Source organism: Dermacentor andersoni, chromosome 3, assembly GCF_023375885.2.
Source record: "Dermacentor andersoni chromosome 3, qqDerAnde1_hic_scaffold, whole genome shotgun sequence".
Lineage (NCBI taxonomy): Eukaryota > Metazoa > Arthropoda > Arachnida > Ixodida > Ixodidae > Dermacentor > Dermacentor andersoni.
This window is the reverse complement of record NC_092816.1, coordinates 49,427,841-49,448,904: the sequence shown is the minus strand read 5'-3', so window position 1 is coordinate 49,448,904 and position 21,064 is coordinate 49,427,841. Positions and strand designations below refer to the sequence as shown.

Here is a 21,064-nt window from a genome sequence, read left to right as displayed (position 1 = left end):
TTGAGTACGTATCGGTGCTTTTTTGTCGTGGAAGTATTTAGTGGGGGTGGTAGTCAAACGTAGAAGCTGCAAATGAAATTTTCTTACAAGTAGATGTTGCAAGTTATTTGTAACTACTTAGCAAAGGAGTTTTCGTAAATTACTCCCCTTGAATCCTAAGATGCGGCTCGGTCACTATTGTGTCTGGTGCCAAAAACCGTTGAAATGCTTCAAAATGCTTCAAATGCAAGTAATTTTTTTTCATCCACTCTCATTTCCATAAATGTATAGTTTTTTTTATTTCATTTATTAAGCCAAGCAATTTCCGCTAGGTTGTCCTTTGTTTCAGTATTTGTTGGCTTCTTATGACTAATAAAAATCGGGCCCCTCGGTTAAGCCCCTTTCTTCTCAATATTCCCGAGTACATTAGGCAACAACAAGTAAACGGTGACCGCGGCAGCTTTGTTGACAGCCATTGTGTTATTGTATCACAGAAGTAAAGGAAAATGTGCGAGTTGGTAAGTATTCATCGTTCGAAGAGGTTGACCTAGAAAGCACGAACACTATGACTATGTAGAACACTAGATGAACTGAAAGAAGAACATAAACTCCGACTATTCGCTACCTTTAAGCTACTAAACGGCATGTCTGTTGTGCTGTTCGTTCCTCTAGGGTCTGTTTCTTTTACGCCTACATTTTCAAACTACGAATTCTTGTCTGTTGTGCAATTAAGTAGTGATCATGAATTTGAATCAACTATAACCGACCGCGCAATCCTGCTGCTTGAAAAGGGCCTCTGTCGCTAGGATTTTCTATTATCATGAAATAGATCTCGAAGTGGTCACTGCTGGCTTGTCGTGGCACTTGGATGCACCCCGCAAACCCCCCATTCACAAGGCGATTCTCACGCTACAGTTGTTCGCACGGACAGACTGTATAATCGGGATATACAACATAGTATTAGCGAAGGACGCTGTCCGGTGAGAAGCAGTTCTTACGAAGGAAAAGCTTTGTGCAGTCGACCTTATAGGTATTCATGTTACGCTATGCTTGACGGTTCCCGTTGCAAGACAAACGCACTCGTGACAAGTGTACCGTACCTCCGCCGTACCGTACCACCAGTGCTGCCGTTCAGCCTTGTTGGTGTGATGAAGTAAGGATGTAAAGCGCTGGTGCAGACGAGGACAATAGACGAGGACACGACACGAACGCTCGTGTCGCGTCCTCCTCTATTGTCCTCGTCTGCTCCAGCGCTTTACATCGTTACTCCACAAGACGTTCCGTTTGAACACCAGCACGATTGTTCAAGTTCTGTGTCGGTCTGTTCACTTTAGCTCTGTTTCTCTGACGGCGAGGGCATCAACTCCGCAATGTCTTCTTCCCAACGCCAGACCGTGTCGGAATCGCTGGGTGTAGCCGAGTACCTGACGCCGAAGCGCGTCGAGCTCATCGAAGCTCCGGCGCCGGCCGCCAAGAAGGACGCCGGGGGCCATGCACGTGGGAGCCCTACCCGGACCGCTCTGTCCGATCACAGTGAGTGCTTCGCGCCTTCCACAAGACGTTTTCTTCACACCTTGTACCTACTAAATATGCCCGCAGTCTAAGCTAAACGAGTTGAACTTGCGCACAGTCTAACCTCTCGCATGCCGAACACGCGTATGGCATTGGGACGTCAAAGTACGCAAACGAGTAGACCGTTTGTAATTGAATAAGAAAATGACGCGTCTTTAGTCATACGTATTACACACTGGACAGCCGAACTGGCCTGAAAATTGAAACCTAAAAGGTGATGCACGTTTATATGCACTCTTCGCCAGTGGACTCTCTTCACGGTTTTTTTTCGATATCTCTGGTATCAATCAGCTCAGCCTTGGCGCGAAGCAATTTCTTGCTATACTCGCAGCTGCACACACGTCGCGGATCTCGCGCAAGATTCTGGGTACGTACTTACAACGCTCTTGCTCTTAAAGGAGATTCGTAAGAGCAGGTGCCAGCCATTTATGGTGTCGGACATATCATTATCGAAGACGGCCGGCCAGTGGCAAACAACATTTACGAACGAATAGCTCTGTGCATTCCGCGCCCCAACAGCTTAATTAGGTATGTCACATTTAGGCTACGCATGCGAGCAACCTGTCCATTAAAATTCTTTTACTTTGTCGAGAATTGTTTCTGATTAACGCATTTGACTGAAAAAAGAAATACCTGTTTCCCCATGTCACTGATAACCCGAACCGCATTGCACAGTGGCGTTTAAGGAAAGACTTATCTTGGGCACTGTTTGTGCGGGTATTCGTTCAATTGTATGGCTTAATTAGTTACGTCGCGTCAAGGAATGCGTTGCAGGGGAGCTGCTTAGTACACTCATTGGCTTGGGGCTGTTCAGTTTGTCTCTGTGTTTTTTCATTGTAGCTGTTGAACGATGCGCAGCGGAAAGTACACACACCAAACTGAACACGCCATCCCATATCATTGCACGCTGTTTTTTGACTGGCGAAACACGTTGCGCAGGATTTGCTTTTGGCTGCAGCCCTGACGGCCGCACGCAGTATACGCACACTTCTGACGATCTAGAAGAACCGCTTGTTGCATTAGCGCGTCGTGCAAAACCCGACAGTGACACGGCGCTCACAGCCACCGTGTTGGATACGACAGGGTGTTTACAGCCACGCCACGCGCACTGTTTACGACATCCAAGCCGACACTGCGGTGCCTTCGATCGCTTTCCCACGTCGTTGCTCGACTTAGTGCGTAAGTTTGTATTCGTGCGCTCGCTTCCGCGCAGTTCCGCGAGGTGGCGTCAGGGGCGGTCCCCCGCTGCGACGGAGTTCGAGCGTCCAGATGCGCAGCCGCGATGCCATGTCGGCGGGCCGGGCCTCACCCTGGGACACGACGGATTCGGCCGTCACGCCGTCGTGGATCCTCGAGGCGGAGCGAAAGAAGAAGAGCGGCATAGACTGGGCTCGCCTAGGTGAGACAAGAAGGTGCTCGCTTATTGCTGGCGGCATTGTAGACAGCGCCCCTGCTGTATACTGTCCTTTCATGTTGCTCGAGGGAGACTGCCGATGCGAGCAGTGTGAAAGAACGAATCTAAACCTGCATTAGAGAGTCCATAAGTGGCCGAACCACTGTGGAGGTAGCAGCTACCTATCGCGCGAACGCGCTCAAGGGCTGAAAATCGGAAATATGTGGAGTTATGCAGAACACGAAGTTGTTCCACAAGACTTGGCGTTCATCGGGAAAAGAAGTAACGAGAAAAAGGAAGAAGAGTCCGAAGGGAAACTGCTTCATGCACATTTGCACTACACCAGTTGACCTTTCACGGTATTGCGTATGGATCGCGCGGGCTGATGTAGGTGCACAATAGTAGTGTGTAACTATGTTCTGTGTGTATCTGTAGAAGGGTTCGTTGCCTCGCCAGGAAATTTCTCATTTGAAATCATCTTGAACTCTGTGTAAGGAACCAAATAAACGAAACGAAATGAAGTTCGAATCGATATTTCGTGTATTATCATTACTTGGAAATGAATTCATGTTCCTTCTCATGTCGCTCACACGGGCTCGAGAGTGGCATACACCGGACTCGGTTGGGTTAGAGAAGGTAACAGTTTCCTGTTGGCAATATTGGACAGTGCAGACTAGTTATAATTCGCGGAGATCAATATGAAAGGGCACATTCTAATTTCCATTGGTTAGGCCATAATCTCTGAACATCTATGCATGTCGTAGCAAGTAGCGCATGATAGACACCCAAGTAGGGAAATACTTACCCGCAGGGATCTGCGCACAACACGAAAGCGTTGCCCAAGATTTCATGTTTAGTGGAGAGAACAGGCATTGAGAAGTGGAAGGAAATGTATTCTGTGGGCAAAGCTGCTTGCTACAAACTCGCATGTCTGGTTCGGATCGACACATCGTCAATAACCGCCACTTGAAAACGGAGTTTGCACCCCCGTTTAGATTGCTAACGGGTCTATGTGACTGTCATTACCCTCAATTCGTTGTATGTTAGGTTTCTAGTACAGTTCATTAAATGCAGTCTCGTCGTGCAAGAGCTCGTGTATATATGATTCGCACCGCGTTACTTCTGAAATTATTACATGTTTTCTTTCTTTCTTTGTTCTTTTAGGGCGCAGAAGTAAGCATGAACGTTGACTTGCACAACATTGTTTTAGTTTACATAAGTATACACGAGCTTATTTTCCTGCACTATTTGTGAATATAGCTTAATTCGTTGTCCACTGCGTCCAAATAATGAGAGCCGTGAAGAGAGCAGTGAAGTTGTCTAGGGTTTTCGTCGCAGTACAGCCTTTACGTGGGGATGAAAAATGAACTGGATCTTATTTGCCATGATCGGCGTCACTAGACAAGCCCAGGTTTTAATCCGCAGGGCTTGTCGAAAGCTCTACGAGACACCCCACGTGTGACAGTGTCCATTACCAGTACCTAGCTGTACGGGCGCAGCATTTCATGGGCCTGTGTAACAAAGGGATCGATGATTCAAACAAGCACATTCGCTACTTTGTAGTAATTCAAGGCGTGGAAACATTCAGAAGTTTTACCATGCACGTCCCTCTGGAATAAACGCGTGTTTCACTGAAAAGTAACAAATTTCAGATATTAAGTGACAGGGATTCTCGCCACAATGGACACCATGCCAAAGGGGGCAAATCTGCGAATATACGAAAGCGTGTTCGCGACCTTGCAAGTACCTGGGACTGCTTTTCACGAAGAATCGCACAGCGCTTACTTCCAACGGCTGTAAGCTTCAGCCTTTAACCTAATACAAGGGCGTCAGGTCAAAGTAAGTTGAAATGTCACGGTAAAAAGCGTACGACCGAATCCACTGTTGTTATTTCTTTTTCGAGTTGCAAACTGTTGCAGTATCAACAACGAAAGAACATTTCTCCAACAGAGTTGTCTTGCTTTTTCTTTTCGGCCGGCCGCAGACAAGTCTCTGTCCCAGTCCGGTGGCAAGCGGGCGACAAACCTGTCCAGCGAATGTCTTCACCAGCCGACTTCGGCCACCGAAGTAGTGCCTGACTGGCTGAAGGAGATTCGAAGGAAGAAACAGGAGGACGCCTCCATCAGGCTCTCGAGAAGTTCAGGTACGTAAATCACACAAAAGAAGAAAGAAAAAAAAAGAAAACTTACAATCGTATGTTTGCAAGAGGCTTTGGTTATGCATGCACCTCCATTTTTCTAATTACGTAGAGAATCCCCTGAAGTTCCTCCTCCTCGATAAAATCCCCCTGATCAGAATATTCTTGAGATTCCTCAGACCTCTTGGTACCATAAGTTCGTTGTGTGCGAGCTATGTATTGCCACACATATATGTTAGTTTTGGGGCCGGAATATTACAATTGTTTATTTTTTCGTATTTCAAACTTTTAGCTTTGTGCGTGATAACAAGCCTCTTATCTGTAAGGATGTCATCGTCTGAACAACCACCATTTCGAGGTCGAACGAGCTGGTTGAGTTGACATTTGTGCAGTTCAATTCTTATGCGTAGTGAGTATCGGATGTTGGCGAAAGCAAGGTGCCAGTGACCTGCACCACATGGATGCCAACTACTCCAGGACTTTCGCCTAACAAAAATAATGTGGGTGTTTGGTTCATATCCCTAGGAACTGTCCTCGTTTATACCTTTTAGTGTGAAATGAGTCTACAGGCCAGTAGCACAGTCTCGTGGCATTACTTTACACAGCGCTGTAAGTGTTGTACCAGATGCTAGCGTCGGTAGAAACAATCCCCAGGCTTTAGGCAGCCATGAAATGGACTGTGGCACATTTAATGTAGCCTCCATATTGTTCTCAGAACACAGCAGGTTTGTAGAGTCCCTTTTTAGCACGGACTCGTATGGTTTGACATGTAAAAACCTAAAATCTAATCAATTAAATTTAATAATTCACTGACATCGACTTTATCAACTAAAGCGGATGTTTCCCCTATCTTTGTTGCACAGCCGGGTTGATGTGGTTGTCTGTGCACTGAACTTAACTGCTAAGCAGCCACCGAGGCAACTTATTGCGCTGAATGGCAGACGCTAAACTGTTGACACCTTCATGCATAGTTAAACTTTGTTCACACAGTTGGTCGTGTAAATCTGTTATTCTGTCAATACTTTTGTAGGAGGCGGCGCGAGAAGATTGCCGCCGTGGCCATTGTTCATTTAGGCCGGACGACCATGGTGGCGCCGGATCTCGGGAGCGGTCGAGCGCGCGAGCGTGTTCTATTCTTGCGCTCCTTCCTCGTGAGCCGTCTTTTTCGTCACCGGCTGTGGAGGCGTTAGTCGCGCCGGTACACTTTCTTCTCTGCAGCGCACCAACTCTTGAACGAGCAAGCGTTTTACGCCGTTCGTAAAACACCAGGTTAATAAACTGTCTCCTGATCAGTTCATTCACATGCACTTCGATGGGTGCGCACCCCCTATGATCGACATTTTGTAACAAATCTCCGAACGGAGGTACTCTCTGGCAATCAAAAGGCAGCCTTCAGAGGTAGATAATTGAGACAGTTATAAACGTGCAATAGCTTCGTGTCAATTCCGACGTTTCATGTGGCCTCTCCTTCATCAAAGCCTATATATACGCAGAGAACCTTGGGCTCACCTGCCCTGGTCACCGCGATGACATTGATCGACTCAGAATCTACTCGTCTTGAGAAATACAAATGCACATTTTGACACGCACTGACACTTCGCAGGCAGCCAGGAGAGCAGGGGCAGATATTCGCAGAGCTTTCCGTTTTTTAGTGCCCCTTGCCATTGGGCTGCGCCTTCGCTGATGACATGTCCAGCATGATTATTGGCTGAAATTTTATCGCATGCACAATTCTCTCGTAAGAGTTTTCCTGTAAGTACGGGCCCAGTTGTTGTGACCGGCTCCTAGTACACTTAGTCACGCGCCAAAAAGCGCTCGGAGATCCTGCTTAGCCAGCAGCGCTAAAACCCCATACGTATCCCCAGGCCTCAGCCAGCACAGTTCGCCTAACCACCTTCGTGTCCTGACCTCGCGGCGTGATTCGCGCACCTTTCACCCCCTCCCCTTCTTGAAACAGGCTCTAGTCCGAGAGAACCCGACTTCATCTCTCTTAGCCCGGACCAGTTCGCCGTCGACAGCCTCGAGGCAGACGCTCAGCAAGGTCCGCTTAACCACCACCACCACCACGACGACAACGACGGGGATTACGACGACTGCGAGCCCTTCGCCCCACAAGATTGCGTGCGCGGTGCCCTGGGCGGCAATTCGTCTCCCGAAGGTGCCTTGATTCGCACGAAGACCCACTCACTTCTTCCGGCCTGTCTTCCTTTCCTTGGGAGCGCTAACAGACCCGGTTCGACTCTCACTGAGGTGGTCTCTCTCGCAGGAAGGAAAATGCAAAAACGCGCTGCTTGTCTCGTGTCGGCCTGCCTGCAACCGATGGCATGTTTGCGAACGTGTCTCTTTCTCTTTCTCCGTGTATGTTTGTTTCAACGCTGTTTTTTCACACGACTCGGTCACGAGGTGAGGGAATGCGGAATGCGGAAGTGTCTGGGTACTTACTGCTAGCTACGTTTGGAGAAGTGTTCCTCTCGTTGTCACTTTCTGTACTCATTTGTCGTGTGGGCTGTTCTTCGGCGATTGGAGACGCCATGGTGATGGCTGTATTCTTTCTGTGCTGTATGTTTACATGCATTTACACAATTTTCTGTACAACCGTTATACTGACATCGCGATCGCTCGTCTAATGTCTCCATTCTTCGGGAGGAATATACTGTTGCGGCCTCTTTTTTAATAGTTACCGAAGCATGCTATTTTGAGTCAAGCATGAGAATATTGGTCATCTTACCGTTGCAAATGGCCATTGGCTCTTAAGGGGAAAGGCTGATATTGCTTCATTTACGTCACCTAACAACGCGTTTTCCAAATAACACGATAATGTTACATTGATCTTGTTTTTCTAAATTCTAACTCATCGTGAGATATTCTGGACTTTTAAAATTTTCATAATGAAGTTATTGAGAATAGTAATATTTGGTAGTTTCTAATGTAGAGCTTTAGAGTTCTTTAACATCAAGAAGTTCAATAGCTTCTAGAGAGCTCCAAGCTGGGACAATGCAATTCCCTTGGCCTTCCTCGTTTTCTGTGTGATGTTGTAATTCTCAGACGAACTGTTTTAGCTCTCGTCTTTTGCTTGTAAGTTCATCAGTTTTTCGCAGAAGTCGCGGCATTAGATTTCGTTGCATTTTCTTCTTTAGCCCCAAGCACTCGGTTAACTTAAGGTACAAAACGAAGCATTAGCAGACAATATAATTTCGAAGTCCATTCCTACAATGCGCAGTGGCATGCATAGGCCGATTTAACCCACCAAATTGCCATACTGAGGCAGTGTTTGTCTCAGCCTAGATGTGCTCAATCCAAAATAACTAGGTTAAGAATGTTTTTTTTTTTTTTTTTTCATTCGGGCCGTTCTTTATGGAGTATCACAAAACCTTGAACATCCTCTCCTAATGTTAGCTGAAAAGACGGTCAGATATAAATTGCGGGTGACGTCCTCTCTTTCTTTCTCTATTCTTTTGGGAAGAGGGGGGGAGGCGGTGCACTTAAAGTAAAACTCGACAGCCGTTGCGCCGTTTCGTGATCTTCGCACGTGAAACGCTGAGCATCAAAGGGTGGTAAAAAGGAGGAGTACATAATTCGTTATTACAAATGGACTGTTGTCGCCCTAGTATGAATCGTACACTTGCTGACTGTGCCTGCTGCAGGCACCACTGCGTGAGAACGGGTGTCCGCGGGGTCGTGCTCTAATTAGTCAGCATAGGGCATCTGTGCTTATTGAAACGGGCCTTTGTAAAACATTCTAAAACAGCAACAGTATCCACAGACGGCACCTGATGCACGCCGAAGATGGGCCAGTAACACCGGATCTCTCCTGAGGTCGACCATGTGCAGGAAAAATGGGTGCACATGCGTTTATAACAGACCGCCGTTTCGTCTATTGATTTTAAGAGGTTAAATGCACGTGATCAACGAGAATAGAGTATGTGACTTCAATTTAAGAATGACTAGAGATAGAGTGGTCAGTGCTAGGTTAAGGCGTAACGCACTGGGTTATGAGATGCTGCTGGCTACCCTGGAATGGAGGAAAAGAACAGGCTGATCGAACGATACCAGTTAGAAACGTGGACATAATCTTGAGTGAAGAAAGAGGAGGGGCGCGATTTCTCTTATAACCTACCGGCCTATCGTGCAGTTCAACAAAATATATTCAACAGAATACATGTTGAACAAAAATATATTTTAAGTGGTCTGTGCGCTTGTCAGCTCGCAAGAGTGGCCCAGAATAATCTTGCCTGATAAAAGGCATGTAGATGAAGACGGAAGCTAAGTGCTTTATGAGAGTCTTCAATGTATATCTACATTGTTCTAGTGTACAGAACAATTAAAATTTGAGCGAGAAATAATTCCAGTTCGGTAGCAGATCCGTTAGTTCACAGGATGCTATTCTGAGAGGTAGGCCGATATGACATCCGAGTGAAAATGGAACCACGCACAAGACAAGACATTAAGAAACCGCAAAGTCTAACAAATCGACGCATAACTTATGTCTAGAAAGATAGAGGGAGACAATGAAGTCGCCAATGGTTGCCCGTATATTGCTTCGCTCTAAAGCGGTAGCTCCAGACATATTGGTACACGTCTTGCGAGAGAATTGCTTTGCTGCTTATTCATGGTTTGCTGACTGTTTCCTAACTAACATTGTGGCAGTAACTACACAACTTTTTGGAAATCTTAACAATAGGCTTTAACAATATATGTTACCAGTAGTACTTCTGCGTTGAGGACAAAACTGCAGATTCGATAAAGAACGTCTCTTCCCATTTGACCTCTGTCCCATCCTCCGGAAGTAACGGCAAGCTCGTATTGTCTTTTCATCTCATCGTATTCAGCATCGTGGCAAAATCAGCTCGTCCGAGCTCAAGCAGTGGTAGCACTGCTGGAGAAAGTCACCAGCAAGCTAAAACGCCGGCAACCAGTCACCAGCTTTGCCTAATGACAGCAAACCTTACATTTTAGCATCATGTCTTGCTTAGTTTTTGTCTGTGATCATCGCCTACCCCGCTTGACGTGCCAAATCGCCAGAACCACGGCCTCGGTCGGGTGCGTTTGCCTACCAGTTGGAATTGATGCTACGTCGGTGCTTTGCCTTGTTGATCGCATTACAACTACAAACTGTCGAAAATATAAAAGTTTTCATGCCATATAGTAACTTGTGCTAGAAAAGGGGCCATAACATCCATGTGACGTGCAGTGAGGCTTATTCATTTGCGATAACATCAAGTTCGCCTAGCAAAAATAACTGACAGTACAGGCGCTCCCTAGTTGAGAATACGTGGTTTGTTAGGGGCCTCTAGCCATTACTTATAGCATCAAATGCGGCTGGTGAAGTTTAGAGGAGATAACGGTTTCCACTTGTCCCAAGTTTATTGTCATTATGACAGGACGAGCAGCATGTTAGCTCTACCCGGATCATATTTGCGCAGAAGGAGAGGTTCGGGACGGGGAAGTCTGATCTGTGTTAGCTTAAAACAATAGACAAAGAAACGAACAAAACGGGGAACGCTCGGGCGTCCAGATGACCTTCCGTGTGCGGTGTTGCTGGAAAGCCTCAGCGGCGGCGGCGGCGGTGGGCCGCGGGCGCCGAGCAGCCGCCGGGACGACTCGGTCGGCTGGCCCGAGAACCTCAGCGCGTTGCTGGACGAAATCTTCAGCGAGGCCGAGGAGTCGTGCACCACTCCGTTCCCGGCACTGCTGCCCTCTTGTGAACCGGCGGTCGCAGTGGAGGCGCAGCAGCAGCAGCAGCAGGAGGACGAGAGAGGCGACGCCGAGATCTACGTCAACGTACCCCTCAGGGTTGCCCGGCCAGTCGAAGACCAAGACGCGGAAGAAGTTGCTCGCGATGAAGGCGCGTCGAAGTCGCCCGTCGAAGTCGCCGAGTGCTCCAAGACCACAGACTTGCAGACAGTTGCAGACGACGTGAGCCAAGCCGTCGCCACCACTGCCGCGACCGCTGCCACCGCTACGAGTAGCTCGGTTGCCGCCGCTGTCGCGGCCGTTCACGCCGTCAGCATGCACTCGCCCAAGCAGGCGCTCATGGAGGAGCTCAAGCATGTGCTTCAGAAGCGCTACACCATGGAGGTCCTCAGAGGTAATCACGAGCGCCCGCAGTCTTCGTGTTTGTGTTCGTCGGCGCTAGCCGGACCACCTTCGCTGGCACGCTGTGGGCGTTCCAGTGTCGGTGTTGATGCTTCCTCTTCTGTTCCTGCGAGCTTGTCGCCCCCGGTGATGCTTGGCGCACCACAGCACGCCGTACCGATGATGATCATTGTGAAACTTGAGAAGACGGCTTACAAAGGAGCTTAAAGTCATAGAGAATGTTAGCTGAAATGTAGAAGTAGTTATTGTTTCGAGTGGCCCACATGAAAAGAAAGAAAGTTTCGTCCTAATCACCATAGTTTTCCATTATCTTATTGTGCAGTGCGCTGCAGAGTGCCCTTGAGCAAAACGGCGTCGCCACCTGTGTAACTAGCACGCAGACGAAAAAGGAAATACTTGCTTACTCGCCACATTAGTAATGACGAACGCTATAATCGAAAACACTGACGCTAATTTAAAAGAAACGATGACCAGAACACTCTTAATTAATGTGGGGACTTTCACCTCAGCTCGAAGTCTGTAGGTTGAACAAAAACAATACATCGTTGCTGCGCTACTGTGATCCGCCATTTTCAAAGAAAGCGTTGTTATTTGTACAAACGTAAGCGACGTAGGGGCTACTTTTGGCATACTGGACCTTGCGAATCATTACTTCGCCACTAATAGACTAACTGATCCATGTCTTCTCCTTAGTACGAGTGACCAGTGTAGACGAGTTTGCGTAATACGACCTTGCGGGATTGTAAAGTTTTGGCATCCGGTACTCGTGCTTCTGTAAAATGCACTTCGAGGCACTTGGAATGAAAGTAGTAGGAGAGAAGCAGGACATTCGATCGACTGATCTTAAGGGAACTGAGTTTAATGGAAATGAGCTCTAGATTTCTGGGAGGCATTGTGGCAAAGAGTAGTAAATAATGACCTTAGCAATTTATTTCATTAGGATGACGCCATGCACGTCGTTCTTATAGCTTTCATAGTCCAGTAAAATAGTGCTAAAGCCTCTTCCATTCAGTGAACTGATTTACCTGTTTGCCAAACCAAATAAAACGACATCATATGATCAGATCGTTACTGTTTTCGGTTCACTTGAGGGGGTGCCATGGCCGTTCGAGTAAAGAAGTCCGCATATTGATGTCTGCAAATGTCTGTTGATTGCATTCCGTAACAATTCAATAATTACAATAACGTGAAGGTGGACACCTCCCTTCGTCGGTAATATTTTTGTTTAAGGTACCGGCAGATGTATAGTGCAAGAAAAAAGCCCACACTGAACCAGCACAAACCCTCCGCTTCTGCCTTGCACTCTCTCACCTCGTGTGCCGTGTGACAGCACCGTTGTTTACTCCAGAACGCGCCATACACACCGTATGTCGTTTGCTTCGCGACAGCCAGATCGTTCTGAACATGAGCGGTTGCATAATGGTGCGCTTTGTCTTGCTCCCCTACAGAGGATATTCTGAACGAAGCTAACGTTATCGACAGTGCCACGCCGCGTCCTCAGACCAGGAGCCCAACAAAAGCCTCCAGGAAAACGCCACCGACCGCTGCTCAGAGATCAACCGAACAGCAACCGTCCAGCACGGCGATCAGCGGCGCTTCTTCCATTCCGCCGCCGCCTCCTATGCCTCCGAGCGACTTCTGGTCGAAGCCCAAAGAAGTGTGGTTCCAGCAGGAGCTGCAGAAGCCTGGAGACGGCCGCCTAGTCGCTCCCGTCTGCCAGCGGGACAGCGAGACGCAGACACACACTGTGGATTACGGTGTCCAGGTGGCGTCACCCGTACAAGCGTTCAGCCCTGGCTCCATGCTGCACGCGATGGCTCCCTTCGCGACCTACACGCGGCCTTTCGTTGCTCCCGGAGGCAACCAGGTGCTTCTCCTCGACGACCGCGGGGTCCAGCTTCAGTCCGGACCGCTGTACGCGATGCCCATATACGCAGGAACGACGCCTACCTCGACTTCCGATCGCTCAGTACCACTGCCGCCAACGCCGGCGGCGGCTGCGGCGACCGGAGTGTTCCCAGCGACTCCAACCATATTCGTGGCCCGGGACGACGACCGCGTCATCAAGAGGGTTGCCATGGAGTCCAAGTCGACCTCCACCGACGCCTACTTCGCACCCACCCCGAGCCCAGCATCCGCGGCTTCTGGAACGACGGGTGGTGGCGACACCAAGAGCCTTCTCGACGAGGTCGAGAAAAAGCTGGAGGAGGACAGGAAGCCTCCGGACGAAATCCATCCTCGAGCGATGACGCCTGCCTCAGGGGGTGTGTCCAAGATCACTACGGTCGAGACGATGACCATCATGGAGACGTTGCAGTCTACGACGGTGTCAAGGCGCTCCATCGATGAGACGTCTCTGAAGTCGGTGTGCGCTCGTTCCGAGAAAGAGGATGTCCTGTCAGGCCTGTCCGAGTCTCCGATACCTTTCGCCGACGACGACGACGCGATGGAGGAGCTCGGATTCTCGTCTCGGGTCGAGTCGAGGTCCGCTTCCCGAGCCGAAGAAAAGGCTGAAGCGGTGAGCGACGAAAAGGTCACCATGTACTCGTCGAGTAGGAAGCCTTCGGTGCCTCAGACAGAACCAAAGGAACCGTCCCAGTTGCGCGACGTCAGATCGCCGCCATTTTCGAAGCAGGTTAACGGTGAACAAACAACACCAAAGGCGGCTTCCCCGCCTCAAGTTTCATCGCCGCCTCGAGTTTCATCTCCGCCACGAGCTTTCACCCCACCTCGGGCTGCGACTCCTCCACATTCGTCGACGAAGCGTCCCATGCTGAACGGCCATCGCAGTCCACCTCGCAGTCCACCTCTCGAGACGTCCTTCGATGTCGTAGACAGAGGTTTCCACACCGAGCCCCTTAAGAAGAGGACCCCGAACGGAGTTACCGTCTTGTCCGGCTCCAAGGGGGAGTCCGTCACTTCAAAGTTCCAGAGGCCGTCCTGCATCAGTCCTGCTAGCTCTACAGTCACAACAGGTAGGAACTTGTTTTCCAATGTGTCATCGTATCTTTATTGTACAATACTGCCCACTGTATAAGGGAAACAACTATTTCGGACAAAAGGTAATAAACATCAATTTCTTTAACCTTTTGGCAACAAACGTTGATCTCAGGCGGCAGACGAGCACGCATTGACAAAAAGAAAAAAGATTTTTGCCGGCTTTCGCGTCAGTTGTGGTTTTTATATTAGGCCCTATAATGCTAGTAATGGTGTTACGAGTAAATCATACTGTGTATCAGAGGCATTTTTTGGTAGCTTCATGTACAACAAAATGTTTCTACGGCCACATCAATACTATAGGCTTTACAGTCGCCTGCGGCGTTTTCTCTTTATAACCGTGCTGTTCTTGCATGCTCTTGTCATTGGCATTTTGTAAGAACGTGCCGGTTTCTTAATTTCTGTAAGCGACATCTTCTATAAACAAGAAAAGCAAATACCCAGAAAAAGAAACAGTCTTGTTAAAAACAAGCTTCAGCTGGAGCCAACTCCCATGTCCATGTATTCGAATAGATGTGAAAGGCATAAACACTATCATTCTACAACAGCTAAACTTACTTGAATGAAGCTTGTTGCGTCGTGGTGCGTCCTCGCGATAGGTCCTTGAAACATTCTTTAGTGTAGTTTGTTATGCGGGCCAGTCTAGGTGACAGTGTAATCAAAGGGGGCGGGTAGATCGATCCTTATACCACTGCACATTGTGCGCCCTCGGCTATAGTGCGGTAGCGTTATGCAGATCAAGATTACTTTCGGTTATTTAAGGAAGTATTGTTCTCGGCGCTGGGGTAACTGGCGCGTTGATAGTAATCGGAGTTTCGTAGAAAAAGCTACGGACAATCGTCAAAACTTCCTACCATTCTGCGGTTTTCATCCTATCTAACAATACGGAATCGCCTCTCATTAGATAGGCGTTCGTGCTACGCTTGGGTGATTGTAATGCATTACAGTCGCTCAAGTCTACCATGAATGCCTGTGACTTTTTTTAAATTTGGGAGCATAGATGTAGCCGACATTATGATCTTTATTTTGATACCGTTCTTCTCTAACATTCCTATTCGACCTCAAACATGCGAGTCGAAGCGAACAATCGAACGAACTTACAAACTAGAAGAAAGTACGCTGTTAACCAGCACTAAGTACTCACAATGCAGTCACAGCTGTGAGTGCAAATGCTTCGGTGTATTATTTGACGCATGAAAGGAAACTTACCCCATTTCCTTGTCCAATCACCTTAGTCAAGGCAGCGCAGTTCGTTCCACTTGCCGGCTGCCTTGCCATTTAGCTAACGCTTTCTTTCGTACGTCCATGGGCAGGTCCCGACGGAACGCTCAGGGGAGCCCACGCAAGAGCCGCGGCACAAACCTTGGCCGCTGCCACGAAAGAATACTGCAACGGCGACGTCCGCAGACCCCTGGGGCCGTTCAAGGCGACCAAGTCCATGAGCGACTCCAACCTGGGTGCCAGGACGAGACCCACGAAGAAGCCCACGGCGTCGCAGGCCACGCAGACTCCCAACGGGGTGATTCCGACTTTCGAGAGGCGCGGCGAGAGTGGCTTCGGAGGCCGAGCCATGGGCGTGCAGACGGAGGACCGGATCGAGTCGTTCCTCAGGGACACGCTTCGCAGCTCGACCAAGGAGGTGGAGTTCGTCACCAAGGTCGACAGCAGCCAGCCGTCCAAGACGTTGAGGAAGAAGGTCACCACCAAGATCCTTCGCGGCACAAGCGGCAAGGCCGGAGGTGTGCGAGAGATCATCGAGGAGATCTACGGTGAGCTGGGAGTCGGGGCCAACGAACACTTCGCCAGTAGTATGAAAGGGTAACCCTTCGTGCTGTTAAGAATCAATCAGTCAACCAATAAATCAATCGCTGAAGCAATTACTTCTCAGATCAATGAACGTATGAATATATTACCCACTAAATCAACAAATTCAATCAATCAACACGCTGTGTGCGTACATTTGAAATTTCATAGGTGAATTCAATAACGCCGCTTCATTTCGAAATAATCCACTCGAGTTTCTGGCTTTCGGTTTCTGTAATACTTGAATGCGGCTCAGTCTGTGTGGGCGTACAGTTGGGAGAGCCTGTCTGCCTGCCGTGGGAAAACATTTTAGGCTGCTTCGAAAGTTCCCGTTTCGACCTGATGGGAAAGCGTTGTGAAATTGCACTTCAGGCAAATTGATGAGCTCCCTGTTTCAACGTACTTAAAGATAAAACTACGCTTAGGTGGAAAAGGAAAAAAAAATTGTTTCGCATTTAGTTTGATATTCCAAGCCTGCGTTTCTCGAAGTGCCAATTTCATTCGGGGACAATATTTCCTTAATACAACGCAGCTCCAATCAATTGATCCAATCAGCCAAACCATGTAGTCAACAGCTTATCTATCTACAACTGAAGGAATCACTCAAATCCACATATACTTGCAGATCAGTCGTCATCGGTGGTGGTTCGTCCCAGCACGGCCATCAAGAACGTGACGCGTAGCGTGCAGCAGACCAGCGATGGGCAGAAGTACCTGACCACGGTCATCACGGAGGCACCGCCCACAGGACGCTCGAGGAGGAACCGTAGGAGGGGATTCGTAAGTGTCGATTGTAGTGGCGTAAGCGTCGATCGTAAGTGGCGTGTTGTGGCTATCTTGCACGTCCGAAGGGAAAGAGACGCCGTCTCGTCTGCAAAACTAAACTTATGGGCGTGCTTTCAGGCTCAATTTTTCGTGCATGTTCACTTGTTTATGGAGGTGTGTGTCTATTAGTGTTCTTTACTCTCAGTGTACTCAAATTAGCAAATGTTCGTGCAATTTGACTATCTCTGACATAGGCATAATTCTCTGACGATCAATTTCGGTGATATTCTATGACTTTTGCGTGACGTATTATTGCAGGGCGCATTGTATGATTGAAGCGGTTTTGCTCAACCGTGCAGCCAATCAGCTCAACCGGTTTTGCTCGGCCAGCCAATTAGCGCGCAGTGAAAATGATATCTCCGAAAGTGATTATCCGAGAATAAGCCCCCAGAGCTTAATTATCACTTCTTCCGTCTGCATCTAGCTTTGCTTTCCCTGCGACAAGGAGTAGCATAGGCCAGTAATGGTGGCAACCTCTTCTTTAATTTCATATTAATAAGAAAATAACTTAAAGGCACAAAACGTCGTGCTAAGCCACTTGAGACTCGTAATGGGCAACTTAAATACCCTATTTTCTTTAATTTACCTAACAAACTATTGATTATTACGGGAGAAAAAGGCGAAGTATTCATATTTTACAAATTTCAGCGCCAGTGCGTCAATGTGACGTCAGCAATTTCATTATATTTATCTTCTTATATATACACTGTTTTTTTTTTCTCTCGGAAGTTCTCGAAGCGTAGTACGTTTTACATTGTGCTTTACTTTTTAATTGTATTAGAACACAATGTCGTCTTTCTTTACAGATGAAAATTTACAGATGAACAGATTACAGATGAACATTACAGATGAACCAGAGCAGGCGCCGTCCAAATCTATAGCACGAAATGTAAAGCATGTTGACACCTGTCTTACATTTTCGTGCCGTTCTGCAGCGTCCGTTTCGCTGTCAAAGTGGTTATGACATTAACAAATAATTTGAGAACGAATTAATTATCCTAGGCCGTAGATTCATCAATAGCTTTCCTTCCTTTTTTTTGAGATGGAGTCTATACATACCTCTGACAGTCTATCCTTTTCAGTCAACTAAGAACTCTCATTTGAAATATTCACTGTTCCCTCAACACACCTTCTTGTTAAACAAAAAATTAACGACAATAATATTCGCGATAAACTGTAGCATGCTATGGCACAGGACTAGTGTCCGCGCTGGGGACTACGATGAAGACACGTGTATTAAGACAAAAGCTGGATAGTTCGCAGTTGTGAATATGGTTGGTGTCTGCTTAGGTTGCCGACACTGAATTTTAGCACCTAAGAACTTGAGAAACCTTGCCAATTTCTTTAGAGTTGCTTCACTATTTATCCATTGCCTTCTTTTTCTTCACAGGGCGATCCTGATACGCATATCATCATGGTATGACCTCTCCCAGGAGACAGCGTCACACAAGACTACAGTCAGCTCTCCCACGTGTCATGACTAAGTCATATATGTAGACCTCTGAGGTGGCCATCGGTATGGGCTCACCGCAGCTGCACGACCACGTGACCTCCAAGCGGACTCTTGTTTCTGTTCCCCCTGCTTTCCGAAAAACTTTGTGACGTGAGCTGCATTGTCATTTTTCTGTCCTGTTTTCAACGTATGCGCCTTGGCCTCGTTTGGAAGGTGCGTCTGAAGACTGAGTGCTGACTAGATACCACATAACGTCGAGTGAGTCGTGCGTTGCTTAGCACTGGAGCGAAATAGTGTATTTCTAGCCAGCGACGCCGTGTGTGTAAAGCAACAGCCACTGCCATGGGTGTAATGACCCTGACCAAGGCTTTGCTCGGTCTTGATTTCGTAGTCCCTCACATTCCAGCTGACAGGCGGTATACTGTAAAGTGTTCGGTCGACGACGTCCCCAGATCTTGAGCAATGTTCTCGAGGCAGCCGTACTCAAGACACTCGTTTAGCGAGTGTGCTTGAACGCCCACCTTTCTTTTTATACGTGTCTCAGTCCTACAAATCAGGATGGAAGAACCCTGTGGCATGCGCACATGCTGTAGCCACGTGAATGAGTTTGAACTGCGCGCCATATTTGAATGTGTGCAGCTTCTACCGAAGTTCAGCAGGCGGCGCTGCCAGTCAACGAAGAGAATGCGGTCGGATGCATCTGCCTCTTGTGGGCATGGGGTTAGGCATGGTTGAAAGGGTAGCTGGGGATTGGGTTCCCCTCCCCCATCTATTATAAATAAACATGTAAGTTCAAGTGGTCTGACAAGACACTCTAGTGCCCCACTCCCTTTGGTAAACAATAGCAACTTGTTAGATGCAGAAAACGGACAGCTACAGGCCGTTAGCTATCTGTCCAGTTCAACTGGCCGCTTAATCTTACCGGAGCGTCTTTTTTCTTTTCGAGAATCGTCGATCCAATTGGCCTACTCGAAATTTCATGCGCTGAACCCGATTTAGCTAGTTTTTATTAGTTTTTCTTTTCCTTTTTTTGCTTTTCTGTCGTTGAACAAACTGTTTGGTTCTGTAGTTTTGATTTGTGTTCTTTGTCCGTCGTGTGGGCATAGCGTATCACTGCCGACGTCACGTCTAGAACCTTTTTTTCTCGAGAGCTGCACTATCATGATGCTTTTGTTTTTTCTTACGCTTCCCAGACCAAGCTATGAAATTAACTGGTTGTGGTTCGATGTCTGCTGCATTCGTCCACATTAGATGTGGACCCGGTGTCATTACCTCTATTCCTCTAGCGCTTTAGTGAGCTCGTATATGTCGCGTGTGAGTTATCTTCTCTGTGTACATAGGTGTAAATTATGATTATAGGAAGTAATATATGCCCGTTTTTTTTTAAAAACTCCTTTTCTTGCTTTTAGGTATGAAATTCGTTCACTACCTTTTCTTCCTTTTATTTCTATCAGTCTTTTTTAGTGCATTCCTTCTCCCCATTATGCTCCGGAAAGCTGTTTAACCAGAGCCCTTTGTCTGCAATACATTTTTCTAGCGCTGTTTAATAATTACCCGCTTTTTGAGGCGCCTTCAGCAGAGATTAAAGGGGCTAACGGAATGTTGGGTCGTCGGCGCCTTTCATTACCGGCTCGTTCAAGCGTACAGAGGAGTCTGCTGCGCTGTGCTTGTTGCTCAGATGAAAGTACGAAGAATAAATGCGTTGTTCTATGTGAGTACCAGTTGCTGACTTGTTTCTTTTGTTTACATGAGTGAATAGATCGCAAGGAAGCTTTCCTTCCCTTGGGGTCTTCGTAATTAACAACATGCGTAACGCCGAAAATAGTTTCGTTTTGGCCACTTCTGCACATATTTGAATTGAATTAATTGGTTGCATTTAAAGAAAAAAAAAACGTTCAATTCTATATTCACTGTAGGAAGCAGAATTCTGAGTCAGGCCATCAGTTCTTTCAGAATAATTATGCAGACTCATCGCACCTAAAGAGGTGTTCACTGCCTAAGGTTGTAACCGAACCAATCAGTGTATATCACTTTAATCAAAAAGCTATCGTCGCTACCATTACCAAACGAAAATAAATACACGTACCCTTGTCTAACCCTGTGTGATGTCCTATAGTTTCACTCGTTACCCGCCTTCACAGAGTGGATTGACTCCTCAAATTTGTAAGGAAGCGGGGAGAAACAAAGGAGTTGCTCGATTATTGCGACCTTGCCGCACGCTGAGCAGCTCGGAGATGGAGCCAGGCCCTTGCTGTACCTCCGCGACGCCGTCCAGGAGCAGCCGATCCGTAGCCGCAAGAGAAGAGACCGTTCCTGCCTTGTGAGGCCGCGATCAGGAATGGGACGTGGGGATCGACTGCTGGCGACACTCGGATCAGGGTGAAGCGCCGTGAGGTGCTTCTGCAGCGTGTGCGTTGCATATATAGTCGAAGGCCGTTACAACGGCGCTGACGAGTAAAGTGGCGCCTTTGATAGCGTGTATCAGCTTCCTCATTGCTCTGGACGCCAATTGCGAGGGGTGCCACTGCAGCGAAAGCTTCAAGCATTGCCAAGTTACTGTTAGCAGAGTGTCATAAAGATGACAAGGGCGAAGATTCTCTTGTAATGAGCACGCCGCCGGTTTGTCCCCATTGTCCCCGTTTTGCTCGCTGACGTTTCCGGAAACGTTTATTCAACAAACGACGATACGAACACTTAAGTCACAACGAAGGCACAATGACACCCTGTCGATAACATATACAAAGTACGAAACACTGTATACAAGCCACGCTTTCAAAGAAGTGTCCGAGGCCACACTCACTGACATATA

General features: G+C 47.7%; 1 protein-coding gene across 3 annotated transcripts in view; it reads left to right on the top strand.

Moving 5' to 3' along the window:
* LOC126548499 (uncharacterized) overlaps positions 1 to 19,976 on the top strand; it is a 204,959-nt gene extending 184,983 nt beyond the window's left edge. The window contains exons 9-17 of one of the 3 annotated variants that reach the window (XM_055063851.1): positions 1,371 to 1,512; positions 2,765 to 2,950; positions 4,929 to 5,087; positions 7,039 to 7,239; positions 10,597 to 11,169; positions 12,626 to 14,152; positions 15,488 to 15,943; positions 16,603 to 16,757; positions 18,193 to 19,976. In XM_055063851.1, coding sequence (XP_054919826.1) covers positions 1,371 to 1,512; positions 2,765 to 2,950; positions 4,929 to 5,087; positions 7,039 to 7,239; positions 10,597 to 11,169; positions 12,626 to 14,152; positions 15,488 to 15,943; positions 16,603 to 16,757; positions 18,193 to 18,225 — 3,432 coding nt within the window. In that variant the 3' untranslated portion in view covers positions 18,226 to 19,976. The remainder of the gene's footprint in view (positions 1 to 1,370; positions 1,513 to 2,764; positions 2,951 to 4,928; positions 5,088 to 7,038; positions 7,240 to 10,596; positions 11,170 to 12,625; positions 14,153 to 15,487; positions 15,944 to 16,602; positions 16,758 to 18,192) is intronic. The other 2 variants (XM_050196723.2, XM_055063857.2) reach the window with 2 other exon arrangements.
* Positions 19,977 to 21,064: the final 1,088 nt, after the last annotated feature.